The sequence below is a fragment of the Solea senegalensis genome, linkage group LG8 (genome assembly GCF_019176455.1).
Source record: "Solea senegalensis isolate Sse05_10M linkage group LG8, IFAPA_SoseM_1, whole genome shotgun sequence".
Taxonomy (NCBI): Eukaryota; Metazoa; Chordata; class Actinopteri; order Pleuronectiformes; family Soleidae; genus Solea; species Solea senegalensis.
In genome coordinates this window covers 4,038,886-4,058,801 of record NC_058028.1, presented here as the reverse complement: position 1 = coordinate 4,058,801, position 19,916 = coordinate 4,038,886, and the positions used below count along the sequence as shown (strand labels likewise).

Here is a 19,916-nt window from a genome sequence, read left to right as displayed (position 1 = left end):
TGTCTTAAATTGTCTGCTGTTAATCATGAGTCTGGTTAAGTTAAGTCTCTGTTTCCGGCCAGAGGGCAGATGTGAGGAGCTGCTGGTCACATGATGACATCAGACTCACAGCCCCAAAGCGACTACTGTCACGTTCTACGCCGTCATCTGGGCCCACATTAAAACTCCTGATCAGTTTCCTACTAATGCAAACACTGAGGGAATAAAATTAGTGTCTGTGTGTGTGTGTGTGTGCCATTGTCTGTTTAACAGATATGAGTTCAGTGCTGTACTTTTTGTCTCCATGGCAACTGTGGGGGTCTATTTTAAGGGAAGTGATGGTGGCTCTTTCACTGAAAAACACACACTGACAAGCGTGAAAACACAGCCAACACGAGGCGTTTTCGCCTCAAACACACAAACACACATGTCCACACACACGTAAACAAAAAAACAAACCTTTTCACTGACAGTTCCTGTTGGGTGTTTTTGTCTGTCCTGAATTGTCAGTGGACGTGTAAATAAATGTCTTGCTCCAGAACTATTATAATATATATAATGGTACGATCATTCAATTTTTGCTAAAGGTCCAGTGTGAAACCTTTATTAAGGGTTTATTGGTGGAAATCTGATGTTTAAAAACAACTAGAACAAACACGCGTTTCCTAGAAACAGACCCTGACATTATCAAACACTAAATGATCAAAGCAACAAATGAACAAATGGGCTCTTGGATTTCTGAAGAATGTCCACAGACATCCACTTACTAATGTTATAACCTTATTTATTCATTTTTTTCCCAGGGTGTTCTGTAGACGACTCAAGTAGCTTATCTAAAACTTGGATACGATTATTAAGAAATTTTTACATTTTTTTTTCTCTGGGGTCAATTTTACAAATTAAAGTAATCTTTGGGCAATTTTTTTTACAAATGTTTACTTATTTAGTGATCTCTGTGGTCAATTTTGCTGAATTTAGTAATCTTTGGGGTCAACTCTCTTATTTTAGTAATCGAGGCATACGTGTCCTGCTCTGACCTTTGATCGTGTGATAGATCCATGGCTCGGACGCCGGCGTCGCAGCCCGGGTAGACATAGAGCTGTTTGAAGTCGCACGCCTGCCACACCTCCACCACGCCGTTGTCTCCGCCCGTCACCAGGTTGTGGCCGTCGCTGCTCAGGAGAATCGCCTGCAGGAGGAAAACTAACCAACTTTATGTGTTGGCATGTTTACGATGGGAGGAGAAAGTCCACAGACAACATCTGTGACAGTGGAGGGACATGATGAGAACGCGTGCTGTGGTGAGGCGTAAATTAAAGTGTCACGCCGTACCCTAACCTAACCTGTAGTGTGTATTTATTATGTAAAAATAACTATGTATCAAAATATAACATTATTTTCTTTAAAATCCCTAAAACTGCTATGAACAGGAAGTAGCAGCACTTTACACATCGTAGAACAAACTGGGTTTCCAGCACAGATCAGGTAGGGTAAGAATTTGGAGTTTTTTGTCAGAATTGGGAAATTAGAGTCAGAAAAAAGTAAGAATTCAGAGGTTTTTATCAGAATTTGGAGATTGGAGTCAGAGGAACATTAGAATTCTAGGGCTGTAATCAACCATGGAAATTCTTGGTCGACTCAAAATCGACTAGTCAAGAGGGAGGGGCGGTGTCGACAGAGTCTGACGGCTCTGAAATCGCTTTACATTACGTGCATCTGCGCAATATCATAGCCCATGATTTCCGAAAATATACTATGTCAACTAGTGATATCAGCACAATATTTAGATTATTTGGCTGTGTGCAACACACTGAACATAGGTGCTCAGCTTCGTGGCTGAGACACAAATAGACTGCCACCGTTGTTGCGGGTGGGTGTGTCTGCAGTTATAAATCCAATCAACGATTATTAGACAAAAAAATGGAAATAAGCCAATTCTGATATGTTCATATATTCAAAAATGGACGGAGCAACATAACCATACCATTTTTATACGATATGCCATGTTTGTAGTCGAGCTGTGATATGCAAACTATTGCTTGCAAACTTTTTTCCCACCATCTATTTTTATAAAATGCTGCCACAATGTAGCCTAAATTGAAACTCTCAAAATTAAATAAAACCACCAGACGTTCTTTAATGTATCTGTCTCTTGTGTTCTCTGAAGGCACGCTGTTACCTGTGAAACAGGGGTGCTCTGAAAACACCCCCATTAGAATTTGGTAATTTCCTCCAGGTTAAATCAAATTAACCATAGACTGTATGAAATTAACACGGCAAAAAGTCGACCAATCAGAATTTGAGTTGAGCCAGAATGTATCAACTCATAAATCGACCAGTTGACAGCCCTACAGAATTCAGAAGGTATTTTTGCATTTTTTTTAAAAAAATACAGAGGTTTTTGGTCAGAATTGGGAGATTAGAGTAAACAAAAGTTGGAAATTTTCATTTTTTGTCAGAATTCAAGGATTTGAGTAAGAAAGAAAAAAAGAAATCAGAGGTTCTACTCAGAATTGGGAGATTTTTTTTCACTACAATTTTAGTTTGTTTTAGTTCGTTTTGTAAGAAAAACATTTCAGTTTCAGTTAGTTATCGTTATTTCGTCAGAATTGGGAGGTTAGAGTCAGAAAAAGGTTGAAAATTTTAGGTTTTTTGTCAGAATCGCTTCTATCACACCATGGGATCACATTGCGCACGCGATTGACACGCGAATCGGTGTATTTTAAACAGAAGCCACGTAGCGTTTCTTTTCACCATCAGCCAAAGCATTTGTTGCAGTCTCTGTTGTGGAAACGTCTTGTGTAGTTTCACAACAACCATACGGAGCCGGACACAATGTGGCCCTCAGGACTTCCGCAGAACGACCGCCCAATCACAGACAAGATTTTTTTGACTGTATACTATAATCCAGGCCCTTGAAGTGATCGACCTCCATCTAAAGACTCGTCAGGACAAGGATCCACATCCTTCACGGAGAATCCTGGTGCCTGAACATCTCTCGCTCACCCTGGTGGAATCGTTGATCTCCATCTGTGCCAACAGTTTCCCGTTGATGCTGAAGTTGCAGAAGCGGCCTCTCTCGTAGTAGATGATGCAGTGGCCCTCGCTGGACACCGTGATGAGCCGAGGGCACCGGTAGAGTTTGGGCCCCTCCAGAGCTCGCAGCAGGTCCCCGGTGATGGTGTGGACCAGACATGGACCCTCTGACCAGCCAAAACACACACAGTACCAGCAAAAATGAGAATGATAGATAGATTTTAATGTTGTCATATCATAAAAGAAACACTTTCAATTATAAACATCTGTATTAATATTGACTCCTTATCTCTGGCTCCTTCCAAGATAGCAAGAAACTTGGGTGTCATGATTGATGACCACTTGACCTTTACAGATCATGTTGTCCCAGTCATGTCACTTTGCACTATTCAATATGAGAAATATCAGGCCATACCTAACTCAACAGGGTACCCAGCTCCTAGTACAGGCTCTGATCATCTCCCGCCTTGACTACTGCAACGCCATACTAACAGGCCTCCTGACCTGTGCTGTGAAACCGCAACATGGTGTATGGTCCAGAACGCAGAGGCACGCCTGGTCTTCAATCAGCCTAAAAGGGCACATGTCACCCTCTGTTCACTGAGCTCCACTGGATACCCTTAGCCGCCCACATCAAATTCAAATCACTGATGCTAGCCTACAAAGTGTTTCATGGGTCTGCTCCCACCTACTTAAATGCTCTCCTAAAGACAACTCAGACTACTTTCAGGTGTCGTTCCACGCTGGTGGAATCTATCTTCAAGAAGCTCTTGGAAACCCAGCTCTTCCAAGAGCATCTTCTGTCCTAGCACTTGCCCTCCCCCCTCCCCCTGCAGTATCTCCTTCTGCACTTGGATCCACCTTTGCACGCTCATCCTCTATCAGTCCAGTGTTCCTATTTAGTGAAGTTCTTTCCAAGACTTCTTCCATGTAGCTTATTCCTCTTTTGTAAGTCGCTTACAAAGTAAAAATGTGTAAATTGTAAAAGAATGAACTATGACGGACTGTTTTAAACACACTGACCTTTGGCTCCGCTGATGACCAGACCCAACTCTGCACACACTGACACACACACGACCTCCTGGTCATGACCGGTCAGGACGGCTCGTGGGGCTGGATAGTCACCTAAAAAAATCAAGTATAAGTCAGAATTTTGATTTTTTTTCCTCAGAATTCAGGGAATAGAGTTAGAAAAAAGTCAGAATTTTGAGCTTTTCTCAGAATTGGGAGATCATTTTAACTACAATTTTAGTCAGTTTTATAAACACACAATTGCGTTTCAGTTTCAATTCTATTATTTTGTTAGTTATCGTTAACTATAATAACCTTAATCTGCATTAGAATAAATCACCTAAACCAGACGTGCCCAGACCGTTTCACTTAAAGGCCAAAACTGAGACTTGATAATACTTTGAGCAGCAGTTAATTTAACACTGAACAGATTTCAGGTTAAAATCTCTTTAATCTCGTGTCCTCATTTAACCACCAAAGCAGTAAAATCAAACGTGACTGTGACACACGTATTCCAGCAGTGGCACCCCCTCTCTCTATTGTCATGTAAATGATGGGATGCTGGGTGAAGGCAGCAGAGACGCTCGATGTCGTCCTGTGTGTCACATGATTGATGACGGCGGGAGGTAACGAGGGGAGTTTCACGACACCTGGAGCCGAACTTCCAGTACTGCCAGTGAAAACAGTGAACCTTTGACCTTTATGACACTAATGTGTGTATATTAAATGCTAGTCATGGTTTATCCCTGAGGGTTTTTTACAAATGTAGATTTATCCGTGTTTGAACATGACAGATTTGAATAAAGTATGTCATGTATAGAAAACACTCCACATTCTTACTAAAGCGATAGAAAAACTGCGACCATCAAATCTAAAATAATGTCATCAGGAGGGAGGCCATCACGCAGCATGTTCTGGGATTTTATTTTCTAATTCCTGCTTCAATTTGTTTTATTTATCATCGTCTTGTGAAGTGCTGTGTTTGCACTTCATCTTGCGCATACCCTAGCCACACGATATTTACTGAAGAGAGAAATAGGCTGGTAACGCCGTCAGAATTTTTGTTAGAAATAAGACAGATATTTTTTTGTTTTTTTCTAAGAATTCGGAGATTAGACTCAGAGAAAAGTCGGACATTTAGTTTTTTTGTCAGAATTCGAAGATTAGAGTCAGAAAAAAGTTGGACATTTTAGGGGGTTTTCAGGATTCAGAGATTAGAGCCAGAAAAAAAAGTCTGAATTTTGAGTTTTTTTTGTCAGAATTCGGAGATTAGAGCCAGGAAAAAAATCAGAATTTTTAGGTTTTCTTGGTCAGAATTTGGAGATTAGAGTCCAAAAAAATCTGAATCTAGAGTATTTTGTCAGTCAACAATAATTTAGATTATCTCAGATTATCAGGTTTTTCCACAGTCAAGGACCCAATCTAAGATTTTAAGTATTCTAATCTCTTATGTTGTTTGGAAATAATCTGGCAAATTTGTCCTTTCAGGCAGTTGCAGAAAGAATGGTGACACAAGATGGCTGCCTACGTTGAGCAAGACCCTTGACTGAACTACATATAAAAGGTTTATTTTAAGGTTTCAAAGCAGCTACTCACTTATATAAACATAACTTTGGGTAGCATGTTCAGATTTTTACAAGAAAATGCTCCTAAAAATTGCACACTGGATCTTTACAGTTCAGCAAACGCAGTGAAAAATGTCCTCATACTATAGATGTGTAGACGTGTCAGACGTCTCCTCCTCATGCACAGCTGCACTGGTCCAGTCAGTGAGTCGGACGGTGATCAATGCAGCGTCCCCGTGTCCCTCAGAGACCAGGACCAGAGCGGTGCTGTCAATCCCAGCAGCCGCTGCTGAGTCGAGGCTGAACGGGACAAGTGTCAGGAAAAAAAAAGGTCTCCAGGGAGAGAAGAAGGGGACGTGGTTCATCTCACCTACCCGACAAAAGATTCAATCTCCCTGTACGACACAAAACCCCCCACCTGCTCTGAGCCCCAGGGATGAACCAGATCCAGCCGGCACAATGACACGCTGCAGATACACCGAGTGTGAGAGGCAGGGGATTAGAACCAGAAAAAAGTCAGACATTTTTGTTTTCTCTCAGAATTTAGGGATTAGAGTCAGAAAAAAATTAAGAATTCAGCTTTTTTTTTCTCAGAATTTGGGAAATTATAGATTTGAGTAAGAAAAAAATTGCAAACTTTAGTTTTTGTCAGTATTCAGGGATTAGATTTGAAGAAAAGTCAGAATTCATTTTTTTTACCCTCAGAATTTGGAGATTAGAGTCAGAAAAAAGTCGAAAATTTTAGTTTTCTCTCAGAATTTAGAGATTACAGTCATTAAAAAGGCTTCTGGGAAGAGAAGAAGAGGAAGTTCATCTCACCTACACAACAAAAGATTCAATCTCCCTGTACGACACAAAACCCCCACCTGCTCAGAGCCCCAGGGACGAACCGGATCCAGCCGCCACAATGACCCGCTGCAGATACACCGAATGTGAGAGGGTGAGAGGCAGGACCATGATTGAGCTGGAACTTATTTTAATTATTATACATTTGAGACGCATGCAGCCTTTTTTTGGGGGGGAGGGAGAATGAGTGAAATCAATTTCTTGGGCACATCATTTCTGCGAGATGAGGGAGGAGTGAGTCACACTGCCTTCAACTGACCTTAGAGAAAATATAACAGGCATGAAATCACTAGAATGAGACTCCAAGAGAAAGATTGTTCAATTATTAGGCCAAAGTAAAGACGACTTCGAAGCCTCTGTGTGCTTTATGACACTAATGTGTGGATATTAAACAGTTTATCCCTGAGGGTTTTTTACAAATGTAGACCATCCATGTTTGAACAGATTTGAATAAAGCTGTAGCAGGCACACAAGTATATCATGTTTAGAAAACGCTCCACATAACACATTTTACTAAGCGATGAAAAAATTTGACATCACCGAATCTAAATTAATTACGTTGGCGGCCATCAGACAGCATCTTCTGAGATTTTATTTTCTAATTCCTGCTTGAATCTGTATTAGTTTTACTTATCGTTGTCTTGTAAAGTGCTGTGCTTGCAGTTCAGCTCATGCACACAAGGGCCATATGAGGGTGCCGACAAGATATTTTTAGTTTTTTCTCAGAATTCGGGGATTAGAGTGAGAAAAAAAATCTGAATTCTTTTTTTTTCAGAATTTGGAGATTAGTCAAACAAAAGTCATAATTTTGTGGGGATTAGAGTATGAAAAAAAGTTGGAAATTTTTGTATTTTCACAGAATTCGGAGATTAGAGTGAAAAAAAGTCGTAAATTTTATTTTTTTGTCAGAATTCAGGGACTAGAGTCAGACGAAATTGGAATTCACAGGTTGTTTTTTTCAGAATTTGGAGATTAAATTATGACAAAAGTCATCATTTTTGGGGGATCAGAGCAAGGATTGTATTGGAAATTATTTTTTTGTCAGAATTCAGGGATGAGAGTCAGAAAAAAATCTGAATTTTTAGGTATTTTTTCAGAATTCAGGGATTCAGGGAGTCAGGATTAATCTCAGAATTTTGAATATTCAGTAATCTCAGAAAAGAATATTCCATGTGGCATTAATCCTCTTCTGGCTGATCACAATAAAACAATGCAGAAATTTCCCTGTGGAGATGAATAAAGTATTCAGGTTCCGGTTCCGATGTATTTATTTTTACATGTGTAAACACTGTGTGTCATAAAAGGGTTACAGAGGATTTGTCAAAAGAGAGAGCATGAGGTGTTTGTCCTTGACACCCAGTAAAATCTTTGTTATAAATGGCAGACTAAACCTGCTGTTAGTGCCTCCTGAGTGGCTCCAGACACTGGATTGGGTACAAGACACAGCGCAGAGGTCACACATGCTGCATTGTGTTGTTTTTTTAAAGATCATATAAGTTCCTTCCCTTTTGTCCATGGAAGACGAGCGGGGAATCCTTGCAGCGTGAACATCAGGGGAATACTCGTCTCCTCCTGCAGTAACACAAGTGCGATTGCCCCTCGCTAATTGGAGTCAACCAAGCTGAAATTCTTAATTAACTGTCGGCGCCTCAGTGAAGTTAATTAGAGGACATTCGCGACTAATCCCAAGCTCCGGGAAAAAAAAAAATCAGTGACAATTGGAAACACAAGATCTCCTCTCACACGCTCGCACTGTATCGCCATCCAGAGAATAAATGAAAAACACACACACACAAGACTCTGCTCCTCTTCCTCCACCACCTACTACTCCTCCTCCTCCTCCTCACCAAACATGGCTCTCCTCACTTGCTCTGGAGCTGCAAGTGTGCAAGCTTGATGGATCGTTCTGAAATACAGACAATCAGCGGGAATCGGCAGCTTAAAAATGTGAACGGAGCAGCAGGAATCACACACGGGGGCTGGAAGCTCTTTGAAAGCCAAGACGTCCCGAGGCCTCCACTTCAAAGCGGCGCGCTGCGATGAATTACATATCATACGAGTGTATCAGATAAATTATCCACATCCTGTCTCTCATTACTCCATTTAGCTGCTGATCAAAGCTCTTGGCTTCCAATACTCTGCAACTTAAAAAAGAAATCCAACAGATAACATACTTTTTTTTTTTTAGGCTTTTAGGGACTGCAGTGTTTCCCATTTATTTTTATACAGGGACTCGATTTTCTCATGGTATGAAATTGTGACAAGAAAATCTGGTCATTTCCAAGACAGATGCATGTATGTGCGATAAATGAACGAACAAATTGATTTTATACGCGTGTGGTATTTAATAATTCGTCAGTAAAAGGCAGGAAATATGTAAAATAAACACTCATCTGTGGGTCCTGACCTACTTTTTAGGAAGGACTGGACTTAGTGTGTGTGTTTGTATAAATATATCTTTGTGAGTGTATATATACAGTATCTGCAGTGTCTTTGAGAGTGTATATATATATATATATATATACATACATATATATATATATATACACTCTCAAAGATACATATATACACTCACAAATATATATATATATATATACTCACAACGATATATACACTCTCAAAAATAAATGTATTTATGCTCTCAAAGATATATATATATATATTTATACATATAGCATGGGAGAGTCAGAATTCAGTTTTGTCCTTAGAAGAATAGCTATTCAAACCTGTGTGTGTATATGTATATACATATATACATGTACATATATATATATATATATATTTATACACATATATTTGTACAGTATATGTGTGATTACCGTTGTTTGGGTTGTCACCGATGATATGGTGTCGTCCACTCCAGTACCACAACAGCAGCGTCGCGTCCCTGGACCCGGAGACGATGTAACAGTCTCCTCCGATGTACGACTCTGACCGGGCCAAACACGTCACCACATCCCAGTGTCCGAAAACGATCTGGGTCAGTTTACCTGAAGAAGAGACAGATGCACACACACAGGTGGTTCTTATTAAGGTTATTAAGTAAGTAACTATTGGCCGCCTCCTCTCACCTGTGCTATTGCAGCGTACCGGGCTCTTTAACATCCAAACAAAGACAGCCATACGTTAGTTTTCACAATTTTCCAATAGACGAACACCTCCGCAAAAACTTGGGTGAGGTTAATAAGGAGGCCTGCACAACTCAATACGTGGGCAGAAGAGGCTAAAAACAGGCGGTACTCCAGCTACTCGTGGAATAGCTCGGGTAAGACACTGGGTTAGTTCACGTCTTGGAGTACCTACAGTCGATGAGGCTCAGAAACCTGCTAATGCGACTATGAGAAGAAAAATTCCCGTAGAAGAACTTATACCCTTTCTCCAGTTTGGACGGATTAACCTTAGAGTGTTCGTTCACCACATCGTCTTGGCCAACTTTTGGGAGATGAGAGAGCGAAGTTGTCCAGCTGTAACTGTTGAGAACAATAACCGGACGTAGGGATACACTGCTTTGGCGATTTTCAAGGGATACTTCCAGGGAAGTCTGACGTGATAAAGGCCTATTGATAAGCACTACGCAATTCTAGCACTAAGAAACTAAAACTTTATTTCCTCTTCCTTTTAAACGTCGTATGACTCTTCAGATTCATTATGTTGCGAAAGTGAACACTCCTTAACCCTTAATAATCAATAAATTGTTTGTTTTTACTTGACAGTATGTTCCACTGTATTATAACACAGTCATCCCTGTTTTGTTTTTTTTGTGTGATTTTCTTTCCCACCAAGGCTTGTCAGGAGAGAGCAGTGACACTACTGTATTACCCCACCACGGTGCTCAGTCCTCCACACGTCAGTGCACACACACACACACACACACCTCTACAGGAAACAGAGTTTACACTGTAACCTACCTGTCTCGGAGGAGTACACACGAAAGCTCTTGTCCCAGAAGCCGCACACCAGGATGTAGCGGTTGTCAGCTGTCACCACAAAACAGTGTGTGGTGATTTGGATGCTCTGGTCCACTAAGTCTGTGATCTGACGCTTGTTGCTTCCACTGCTGTTGGCTGTGGAGGAAAAAAGGATGACGAGAAAAAACAAAACCAAACAGAGTGTCAATAACTAATGAAGATCCCTTCAGCGACAGCAGAAAAAAAAGGAAAAGATTCAAAGGAATATGACGCTTACTCACCGACCAGAGAATCCATCTCTATTGGTAAATGATGAGCCTGTTCCAGAGAATAACCTGGTGCTCCTCTGAGACCTGGACAGAGACTCATACATAAATATACAGTCTTGTATAAAGTACCTTAAAGGGATACTTGACTAAAAGTACAAGTATGTTACCAGAAAATGAAGTTTTAAAGTCTTAAAGTCTATGACATTTACTGGACTTAAGTATCAAAAGTCATTTTCTGATATAAAATGTACTTAAAATAAAGTCCTTTAATCTCAGAATTCAGATTTCAGAATTCAGAAAAAAAGTCCCTTTTTTTGCCCGTATCGTCCTCATTCTGATAAATTAAGAACACATTTACTGGTGATATGTCTCAAAATCAAGAAATGTTCCGGTGCATGGATGATGACAGAATTCAAGAAAAATATTATAATTTTTCCAGACACACACACACCTGTCCCCTCAGAACCAAATTCATTCATAATCTCTTCCATCACGAAGATTTCCATCTGTTTTACATATTATTGTTTTTTTTCTCCTCACAGTGTCAAACTAAATGGAGACATTTCATCCATGCGTGTGAGTATCTGGAGCCGTTTTTTTGAAACGGCAACATGCCTGAAAATATGGAGGCCTTATTATCTTCATTATTCTGAAAAGCCAAACCACATTTCCCTTCCCTCTGCGACAGGATGGGAAAGGTTCTGCAGCTGTGTTCATTAGTGCGGGAGCAGCCGGAGCAGCCACACAGAACCGGCTCTTTGCTCTCTGAGCTCCGCGTTTTTCTGCCGTGACAGATGGAGACGTGTGAGGAGAATGTGGCGCAGTTGTGGCCCTAATTTCCCAGTAAGCATTGCTTTGGCCCCCGTGACCCTGAGGTGAGGCTGATTCTCGAGGAGCGGCACTGTGTGTAATGTTGTTCACACATGTCTGGAAAAGGAACATGTGGAAACACTCGCGGTGGGTTTACCTGGGAGGTGCTACAGCCTCTACATCTATCTGTCTGTCTATCTAGCTAACTAACTAGCTATCTAACCCATAGCTAGTTGGATAGCGAGCATATTTAGATAGATATCTATTGATAAATAGCTTGCTAGCTTCAGATAGATAGATAGATAGTATATTTTGATGGATGATAGCTAGCTAGTTAGCATATTTAGATAAACCTCTAGCTAGCTAGCACAGATAGATTGCTAGCTTCTGATAGATAGATAGATAGATAGACAGAAAGATAGATGGATGGATGGATAGATAGATAGATTGATAGATAGATAGATGTTTAGATGGATATCTAAACTTGAGAGCTTGCTTAGATATGCAGATAGATGATAACTCACTAGCTACTTGACAAAACAAAAACAACTAGGATGACCGGAAAAAACTCTCATAAACTCTATCACGAAGCATAAATGTAAACAAACAAAAACGTCAACTGAGTTAAATGAGTCATGATTTTTTCTTCTTTATGGAAGCAGAACATTTGTTATACAGTTAGAGAATTGTGTTGTTTTTATAAATGACAGGTTATGGTGGTAAATGTGTAAAATATGGTGTCAACGGTCACCTGCTCACCAACAGTGTTGTGCCACCTGTTGACGGCAAAGAGGCGACTGCAGGTGATAGTGACCACAGCGGGTACGAGGAGGTGGGGCAGCGTGTTGGCGGCCACGTGTGTCACCGGAGAATTGAAGGGAAACTTCAGCACCATGATGACGTCCTGCTGCATCTGGTCCTTGAACATGAGAGGACTCTACGGAGAGGACGACACGTGGAAGGATGTGAATGATGGGAGGAGGAGAAGAATGGAAAGGGGTCATTAGTGTGGAGGTTGGAGGGAAAAAAACTGGGATCAGACACAGAGAACTTTAGCCTCTGGACACAACAGTCAGATGAGGTTGTACATGTGAGATGATGCACATGTAGAAAGATTCGGCTGGATTCACAGAGAAGCATAAACACATGTTTTTACTTCATTTCAACAACAATTAATTCACAGAACGACCATCACAGATGAAAGAAACATGTTCAATTATGATATAACATAATGGCTAAAGCTGACAGTGATTATCGGAACGTATCCAAGTCATTCATCATTTATAACAGACGCTGTGTATTTATTTTAAACTGTATCCATTCATATTTTTATTTAAATTGTATCGTTTTCCTATTGTAAAACAAATTGTTTACGTTTCCAGTGATGCCATCTTATGCTTTCAGTTTTTCTGTTTAGTTGTTCGAATGTCTGTTTTGTTTTGCTGCTCATTCCTGAACAGTGCATTCCCGTTCAAGCGGTTTATCCTCATGACATTCATTTCTATCCAAATTAAGATAAAGAGAAATTTACAAGTTTCATTTTCGTTTACAGGCCGAGAACTCTGTTTATGTTTTGATGAGTTTGTGTTTCAGGCCTGTTGCCTTAACACAAACTCAAAAATGACAAACATCATGTATTTGGTGTTTTTTTTTTACTGTCCGTTATTGTCACTTAAGGCTTGAGTTAAGGTTAAACATAACTCAAGCAAAACTGTCCAGTTGCCTACAGCTATCTACTGAATATAACTATGACCTGGATGACTGAGAAGGAATGAATGCATTTATTTTGGTTCACATTTACCAGACAACAAAAAAAAACAAGTAATATTACAAAATTAAATAATATAAAATAAAAATAAGCACAAGCTTATGAAAAAAACAAGGTTATTTTAGCCAAAAAAGATACATTGCATTATGGATATTGTCAGTTATAGTTATAAAATCCATGAACTCAATTATAGTTAATATTGCAAGGTTAAAATATTGATAGATTAAGATTAAGATTATTTGGGTTTGCAGTTCCCAGTTTAACCACTGATGGCTACAGTTCTCCCATCGTTTTTTTTCCCTTTAACTATGGTCCTGGTACCAGGCTCCGCTTTTGACAGAATTGGATGGAAATAGTTCACGTCTGTTGCAAAAAGGCAGAGAATTGAAAATAGGGTCTCAGAGAAAATCAGCCTTACAAACGTTTTTGTTGTAGGAGAGCCGTGTGTGTGTGTGGGGCTGGAGGGACAATGAGGGCGACTCTGGCCATTACATGGATTAGACGGTGAAGAGAAAGAGAGGCAGGAGCGACTAGGCCAGTAGGGCGCACTCTTCCCTTTACACACATGCAGGCAGCAGCAGCAGCAGCTGCTATAAAACAGTGAAGACAATTGTCTCTGGGAAATGTGTCGTTACATTGCGGGGGGGTGTGTGTTTGTGACCTACATGAGGTAAGACGACTTCTGAAATATTTATTTTGTGCCATAAAAAAAAGTGTCTTAAAGTGGAATAGAAGTGATAAATTGGGGCGGGGACGTTGTCTCACGCGGACGTTCTCGGGGAACATCATCCAGGTCTATGCAGGCACACACAAACTGCTACACACACACACACACATTCCCATACACAATGACCAGAGGTGCAGGGCGCCCCCCACCCCCCCCAGAATTCTCGTTGCTCTCACCAGGTGCATGGCAGAGCTGCGTGGAGGATGTGGCTCGATAAGCAACTGAGATGGCGTCTGTCCAAACCTCTGGATCTGAGCCTCTGTGGCCTGCAGGGGGGAGAGAGAGAGAGAGCGAGACACACACACACACACACAGAGAGAGAGGCTGTCACAGTCAATATGCATCAAAGTGATGGGTCAATGCGTTACTTGACAATGCAAGCAAATCCTAACTCAGCCGTGCAGGGGTGTAAAAAAGAAGGGTGCACACTCCAAATCGCCTCGGTTCTCCTCCTCCTCCCCCCTCTCCCCCTCAGAGCCTGCAGAGTCATCCAAGTGTTAGTACGGAAGAGACAAGCCTTTTCCTATTAACATGCTTCAGTTAACCATTCCCATTTCCAGGCGCAGGGGTGGGGGTGGGGGGGCTCTGCCGCTGCACAGACACTAACCTGGAGTGACATCCAGCGAGGACTGCAGCAGGCCGGCCCTGTTTTTTTATTTATCATTGTTATTGTGTTTGAAACAAAGGCAAAAGTATGCACACAAATAAAACCTTGCTACCTTGTAAGAGTGTGCATCAGAGGAGGATTTGTTTTGAGTCTGGATACAAGGTGAAACAGTGGATTTTAATTCTGTATTTAAGAACACCTCAGCCTCAAAATGTCCTGACTTATTGTAGCCATAAGGAGCCAGAAAATGTCCTGTGAGTTAAGTACCTTTTGACCATGTATACGTGTATTGTTGTTGCTTTGAGAGGGAAACAGGAATTTTAGTGACGCAGGCAAATAATGACCAAAAAATCACTGCAGGAACAGGTTTAACAGTATGAGTCAGAATGTTCCATTAAACATTAAACCTTTCACACCTAAATATCAAAATGTCTGTCTGGACTTCGACTTATTTTTAACCATAAAAGGGTCAGAAAATGTCCTGTGAGTCAGTGCTTTTGGCCATTTTTCCAGAATAACTTTCAATATCTGGCATAAATTTACCATTTGTTACCAGATTTTGAGTGTTAAATTTGAAATTTGAAAAGTCAGTCAGTCATCATCTAACCACTTTATTCTCCACCAGAGGGTCACGGGGGGTGCTGTGCCAATCTCAGCTACATCGGGCGATAGACGGGGTACACCCTGGACAGTTCGCCAGTTCATCGCAGGGCCACACACAACTAGAGACAAACAACCATTCACGCTCACACTTATTCCTATGGTCAATTTAGAGTGTCCAATTCACCTAATCCCCACATTGCATGTTTTTGGACTGTGAGAGGAAGCCGGAGAACCCAGAGAACCCACGCACACACGGGGAGAACATGCAAACTCCATGCAGAAAGGCCCTTATTCCAACCGGGGCTCGAACCCGGGTCTTCTTGCTGCAAGGCGAGAGTGCTAACCACTAGACCACCGTGTCGCCCGAAATTTGAAAAGTACAAAACATATTTAAAGTAACATTTACTTTGTCGCAATGTCCAAAAACAAGCCAAACAACTTTGGAAACTATGTACTATGTTTTTCCAACTCTCTCCTCTCTGGTGACAAAGACGCTCTAGTGACAAAGACGCCCGACCTCCTGCAACAGCGCGAGTAAAACTACCGTAATAACCAGACGTCGGCTCTGACGTGCAACTTCTCAGCTTTCAGAAACTGCTGGAATTTCTCTCAAAAGCACAAAACGTCACGTAATTACGGTGATGCAGAGCGCGCTTGCGAAAACATGTTAAATGTGACCTCAACAGACTGCCGGACACTGACTGGTCAGAGAGTCATGAGCGCGACACCTGACACAAGAATCAAAGCGAACAATGCCGGACTGTAGATCAGTTAAAAAGACTTTAAAAAATCCTGAAAACATGAGTTAATCTCCAACAATTAGCAAAGGAAATGTCTAAAATCTCAACATTTAACAGAGGAGTCTGGCGTACATAGCGACAGCACTGCCAAATGCCAGCGATCGTGAGCTGCACTCACCGTTGCTGAGGACTTCTCGCAACCATTGTGGCATATTTCTGCGATAATAAACAAAGAGGAAGTTTGAGAGAGACGAGAAAATGTCCAGAACCGACAACACATGATGCAGCTGAGAGGGAACGAGGCCAGAAAAATGCAGACTCCCATGATGGCACTAAGTATTTGAATGGTACATCAGGTTTAGGACAGAGTATCGAAAGAACAACTTAGTTTACCTCCCCCGAGAACAAGATGAGTCATCAAAAATCTCCTATAGAAATATAAAAAAAAATCAAAAATCTATTGATAATTTCAGGTTGCGTATGGACATATAGATGACATTTCAGGCAACATATATGTGATTTTAATCACAGGGATGTTAAACGATGGGGCGTTGATTGGTTTATAGCACATTTAGTTCAGTACAGTGGTCCTTTTTCTTGATTTCCACTCACTAATGAGCGCCTGTTGTCGCGATGAATTGTGGATTATTAATTCCGGTCTGGATGACTGAGACGACAACGTAAACAACACCAACAACGCAACACTGGATGAATCAAGCAAGTGCTATTATTAGGAAAACGCCCGCTTAAACAGACAAAAGATTTTCCCTTTTCTTTTCATCCAGTGTGAGCAAAGGGAAGAAGGAAAAGAGAGAAAAAAAAGAAGAAGAAATGGTACGAGCTGCAGAGCTTGACTGAAAGTGGGGCATTCCACAGCAGGAGTGATTGATGTGACTGGAGCCACTTCCACCATCAGAGGGGAGCTTGTAGACGTCCGTCAATGCCACTGTGCACAATGGAACATACATCGCTCAGCCTTCCACCCGCCCTGCTCACCACCGCGGTGACGAGTCCTTCACTTCCCTCCCTCCGCCTGTAAACACCACTCACCATCAAAAACACCCACTGGGCAGCACATGCCACGGCGAGGGACGCTGCATGGTAAGTTCAGAGGTGATGCTGAATTAGGACAGGTCAGCGTGTGTTGTGTGGTCCACTGTAGTGACCCCACACCCACACACACACACACACACACACACAGGTTCACACAAGGACACTGTGTTGACTTCCATTCATTTGGACAGCCTAAACAAAGCATTACCACTAACCTTAACCATAACCAGTTAATGTCTAATGCTAACCATAACCTAACCACAATTCACATCCCAGCCCTAAACTTAAACCCAATTCTAACCCTAACCCCAAAACTATGTCAACCCTGAAAATATCCTGTGAGTTAAGTACATTTTGCCCATTTTGCCTATTTTTCCAGAATAACTTTCAATATTTGGAAGTTATTTACAATTTACAATTGTAACAATTTTTCTTTGAGTTCTTGTGTGTTCTTCTTTGATGATTTTTTGGCATATACACACAAATCTTAATTAAAGGGTTGGGGAAAGCTCTGAAAAATGTGTATGGGGACCCAAAAAATACCTCCCACTTGTTTTGGGAAAAACCAAATAGCAATGCCAAATAACGTCTACCAAATAACGATGCTTTGTCAAAGTCTATAAGCTTTCCTCCTGCCTTCTTAAAAAAAAGATTTAGGAACTATACTTTGGGAAACGTGTATAATCTCTTGTTGTTGCTTTGAGAGGGGAAACAGTCATTTTAATTACGCAGGAAAATAATGACCAAAATAACTTCACTGCAGGAACAGTTTACCAGTTAGTGTGCCTTCTCAGTATGTTACATTAAACATTAAACTTTTCACACCTAAGCCTCAAAATGTCTGTCGGGCCTTTTAGACACGTTTAACCAGAAGACGAGCCCATTACCCTAACCCAAAACTAAACCCAATTCAAACCCAAACCCTAAAACTAGGTCTTATCCCTGAAAAAGCCCCTTAAAGTTGTGAGGCCCAGACAAAATGTCCCCACAAAGATACATTTTTAAGTTTTTTGGACCTTACAAAGATATAAATAAAAGTACACACACACATACATGGAGGGAGACAACATTAATACTGCGTCTTACTTGGGTTTGGCAACAGAAATGGGTGCTAGCAAGCTAATGCTATCTACCTAAATTGCAAAGCGAGACACTCAGAAAAAAACTTTACTTGTTACTAGTAAACTAGCAACGAGTGTCTAGCTACACTGCTCGTGTTAGCTTGATAGCTTGCGCAAAACAAAAAACAAAAAAACACACATCCTCTCTTGTGCCTAAATTGACATTCATTACGTATAAGTCTGTGCTGTTAAAGAGTAATATCTGCTCATTTGTCTGAAACCTTTAATAACCGGTGGTTGTCATTTTAGCATTAGGCTAAAATCTTGTAGTTGTAGCATTGTTTGTTTATTGTTTTTTTTTTCATTGTCCTCTAAAGTGGCTGTAGCTTCAGGGCCTTTTATGTTGAACATAAAAGAAATGCATTTGTCTGATGAGAGTAAGAAATGAAGATTATGTGAAGAATACGTGTATTTTATTTTGTAAGAATAAAAAGCAACAAGCATGAAGCTGCAAGTATGAAGCTGCTCCACCTTTCGCCTCCTGACAGATGCCACAGAAGGAAATTGCTTTCCTTAAATGCTTGAAACCACACAAACACATGAAAACACTGTAAACAAACCTAACAAACCATTCATGTAATTGTATAACCTCGCTATTATCATTTTCCCATGAAAGCATTGTTTTTTGGGGGGATTAACACTAACCTGCCATTTTAACTAACTCTATGCACATTCATTTTCACTGTGTGCTAATAGAATCACGCACCAATTCTAAACTAAATTCTAAAACTATTTTGAAAGAATAACTACTGAAACAAAGTGTAAAATCAAAAGTATTATGAACGGAATACCAAACTAACCGGAAATGGTTTCAACTAGATACTTGGCATATGCACAGAACAAATAGGGTAATGACAACCCCCCGACACATTAAAAGAAAAGATATACACACACACACACATTCCTTGTGTATCACATATACAGCACCGCTGGTACAGGCCACCTGCACTGCCCCCGCTGGTCACCTCCCATCCCCTACAACACCAAAAAAGGCTCTGTCCCCACAAGTTGTAGAGCAGTGAAAGTTTAAATGTGAGCACATTTGGCAACCATTACGCGTTAGTCAGTAATTTCTTTTACAGCACAGTCTGTCAAGTAACAAGCGACTGACACTGTGGCTATTTAAGGTTAGGTTTGAGGTGAGGGTCAAAATGTCTGCTCCAATCAAGAAATTCAATACGGAGATCATAAAGAGTCTGAGTCTGAGGAGGCCATGTGGAAAACATCAGCATATTTCTTGTTTCGATTATGTTACCGGGGGAAAAACTGCACTGCACTGCACTGCACTGCACGGCACTGCTTCATGTCCCTGTTTGGAAGTCACAAGACAACCTTCAACGCCCCGAGATTACTTCCAGAGTGAGTGGGGGGAGGATTTTTGTCTGTGTTTGTGTGTGTCTGAGGCAGAAAATTCACATATCTCAACTTTACTTTGTGATTTATATCTCTAGCAACTTTTACCTTTACTCCACTACTTTTCCGTTACTCATAAAAGCAGAAGAAGAGTTGGTATTATGGTCTGAATTTACATAGAGCTTTTCTAGTCTTGATGAGGACTAAAACTTTCACCCATTCACACGTTGCAACTTGGGGTTAAATGTCTTTGCTCAAGGACACATATAGACGGGCAGAGCCAGGAATTGAACCCACAAGTACAGTAAATGTCATAAACTTGAATACTTTTAAAGTGACATTTTCTGGTAACATACTTGTACTTGTACTATCCTTGATACTTAAGTAAGTATCCCTTTAAGGTACTTCATACAAGACTGCTAAATATGCTAGCTAGCTATAATATTGAATTTCTATCTATCCATCCATCCATCCGTCCATCGTCCATCCATCTCAAATAGATGTCTGTCTTTCTGTCTAG

The 19,916-nt window shown here is 40.8% G+C and overlaps 1 protein-coding gene across 1 annotated transcript in view; it reads right to left on the bottom strand.

Moving 5' to 3' along the window:
* Nucleotides 1–922: 922 nt before the first annotated feature.
* Nucleotides 923–19,916, bottom strand: part of LOC122773522 (neurobeachin-like) — a 232,432-nt gene continuing 213,438 nt past the window's right edge. Inside the window, exons 48-55 of the mRNA XM_044032280.1 lie at nt 14,096–14,185; nt 12,184–12,361; nt 10,627–10,698; nt 10,346–10,501; nt 9,257–9,427; nt 4,039–4,140; nt 2,986–3,182; nt 923–1,168 (exon numbers count right to left, since the gene is read on the bottom strand). Of these exons, the coding sequence (XP_043888215.1) occupies nt 923–1,168; nt 2,986–3,182; nt 4,039–4,140; nt 9,257–9,427; nt 10,346–10,501; nt 10,627–10,698; nt 12,184–12,361; nt 14,096–14,185 (1,212 nt within the window). The remainder of the gene's footprint in view (nt 1,169–2,985; nt 3,183–4,038; nt 4,141–9,256; nt 9,428–10,345; nt 10,502–10,626; nt 10,699–12,183; nt 12,362–14,095; nt 14,186–19,916) is intronic.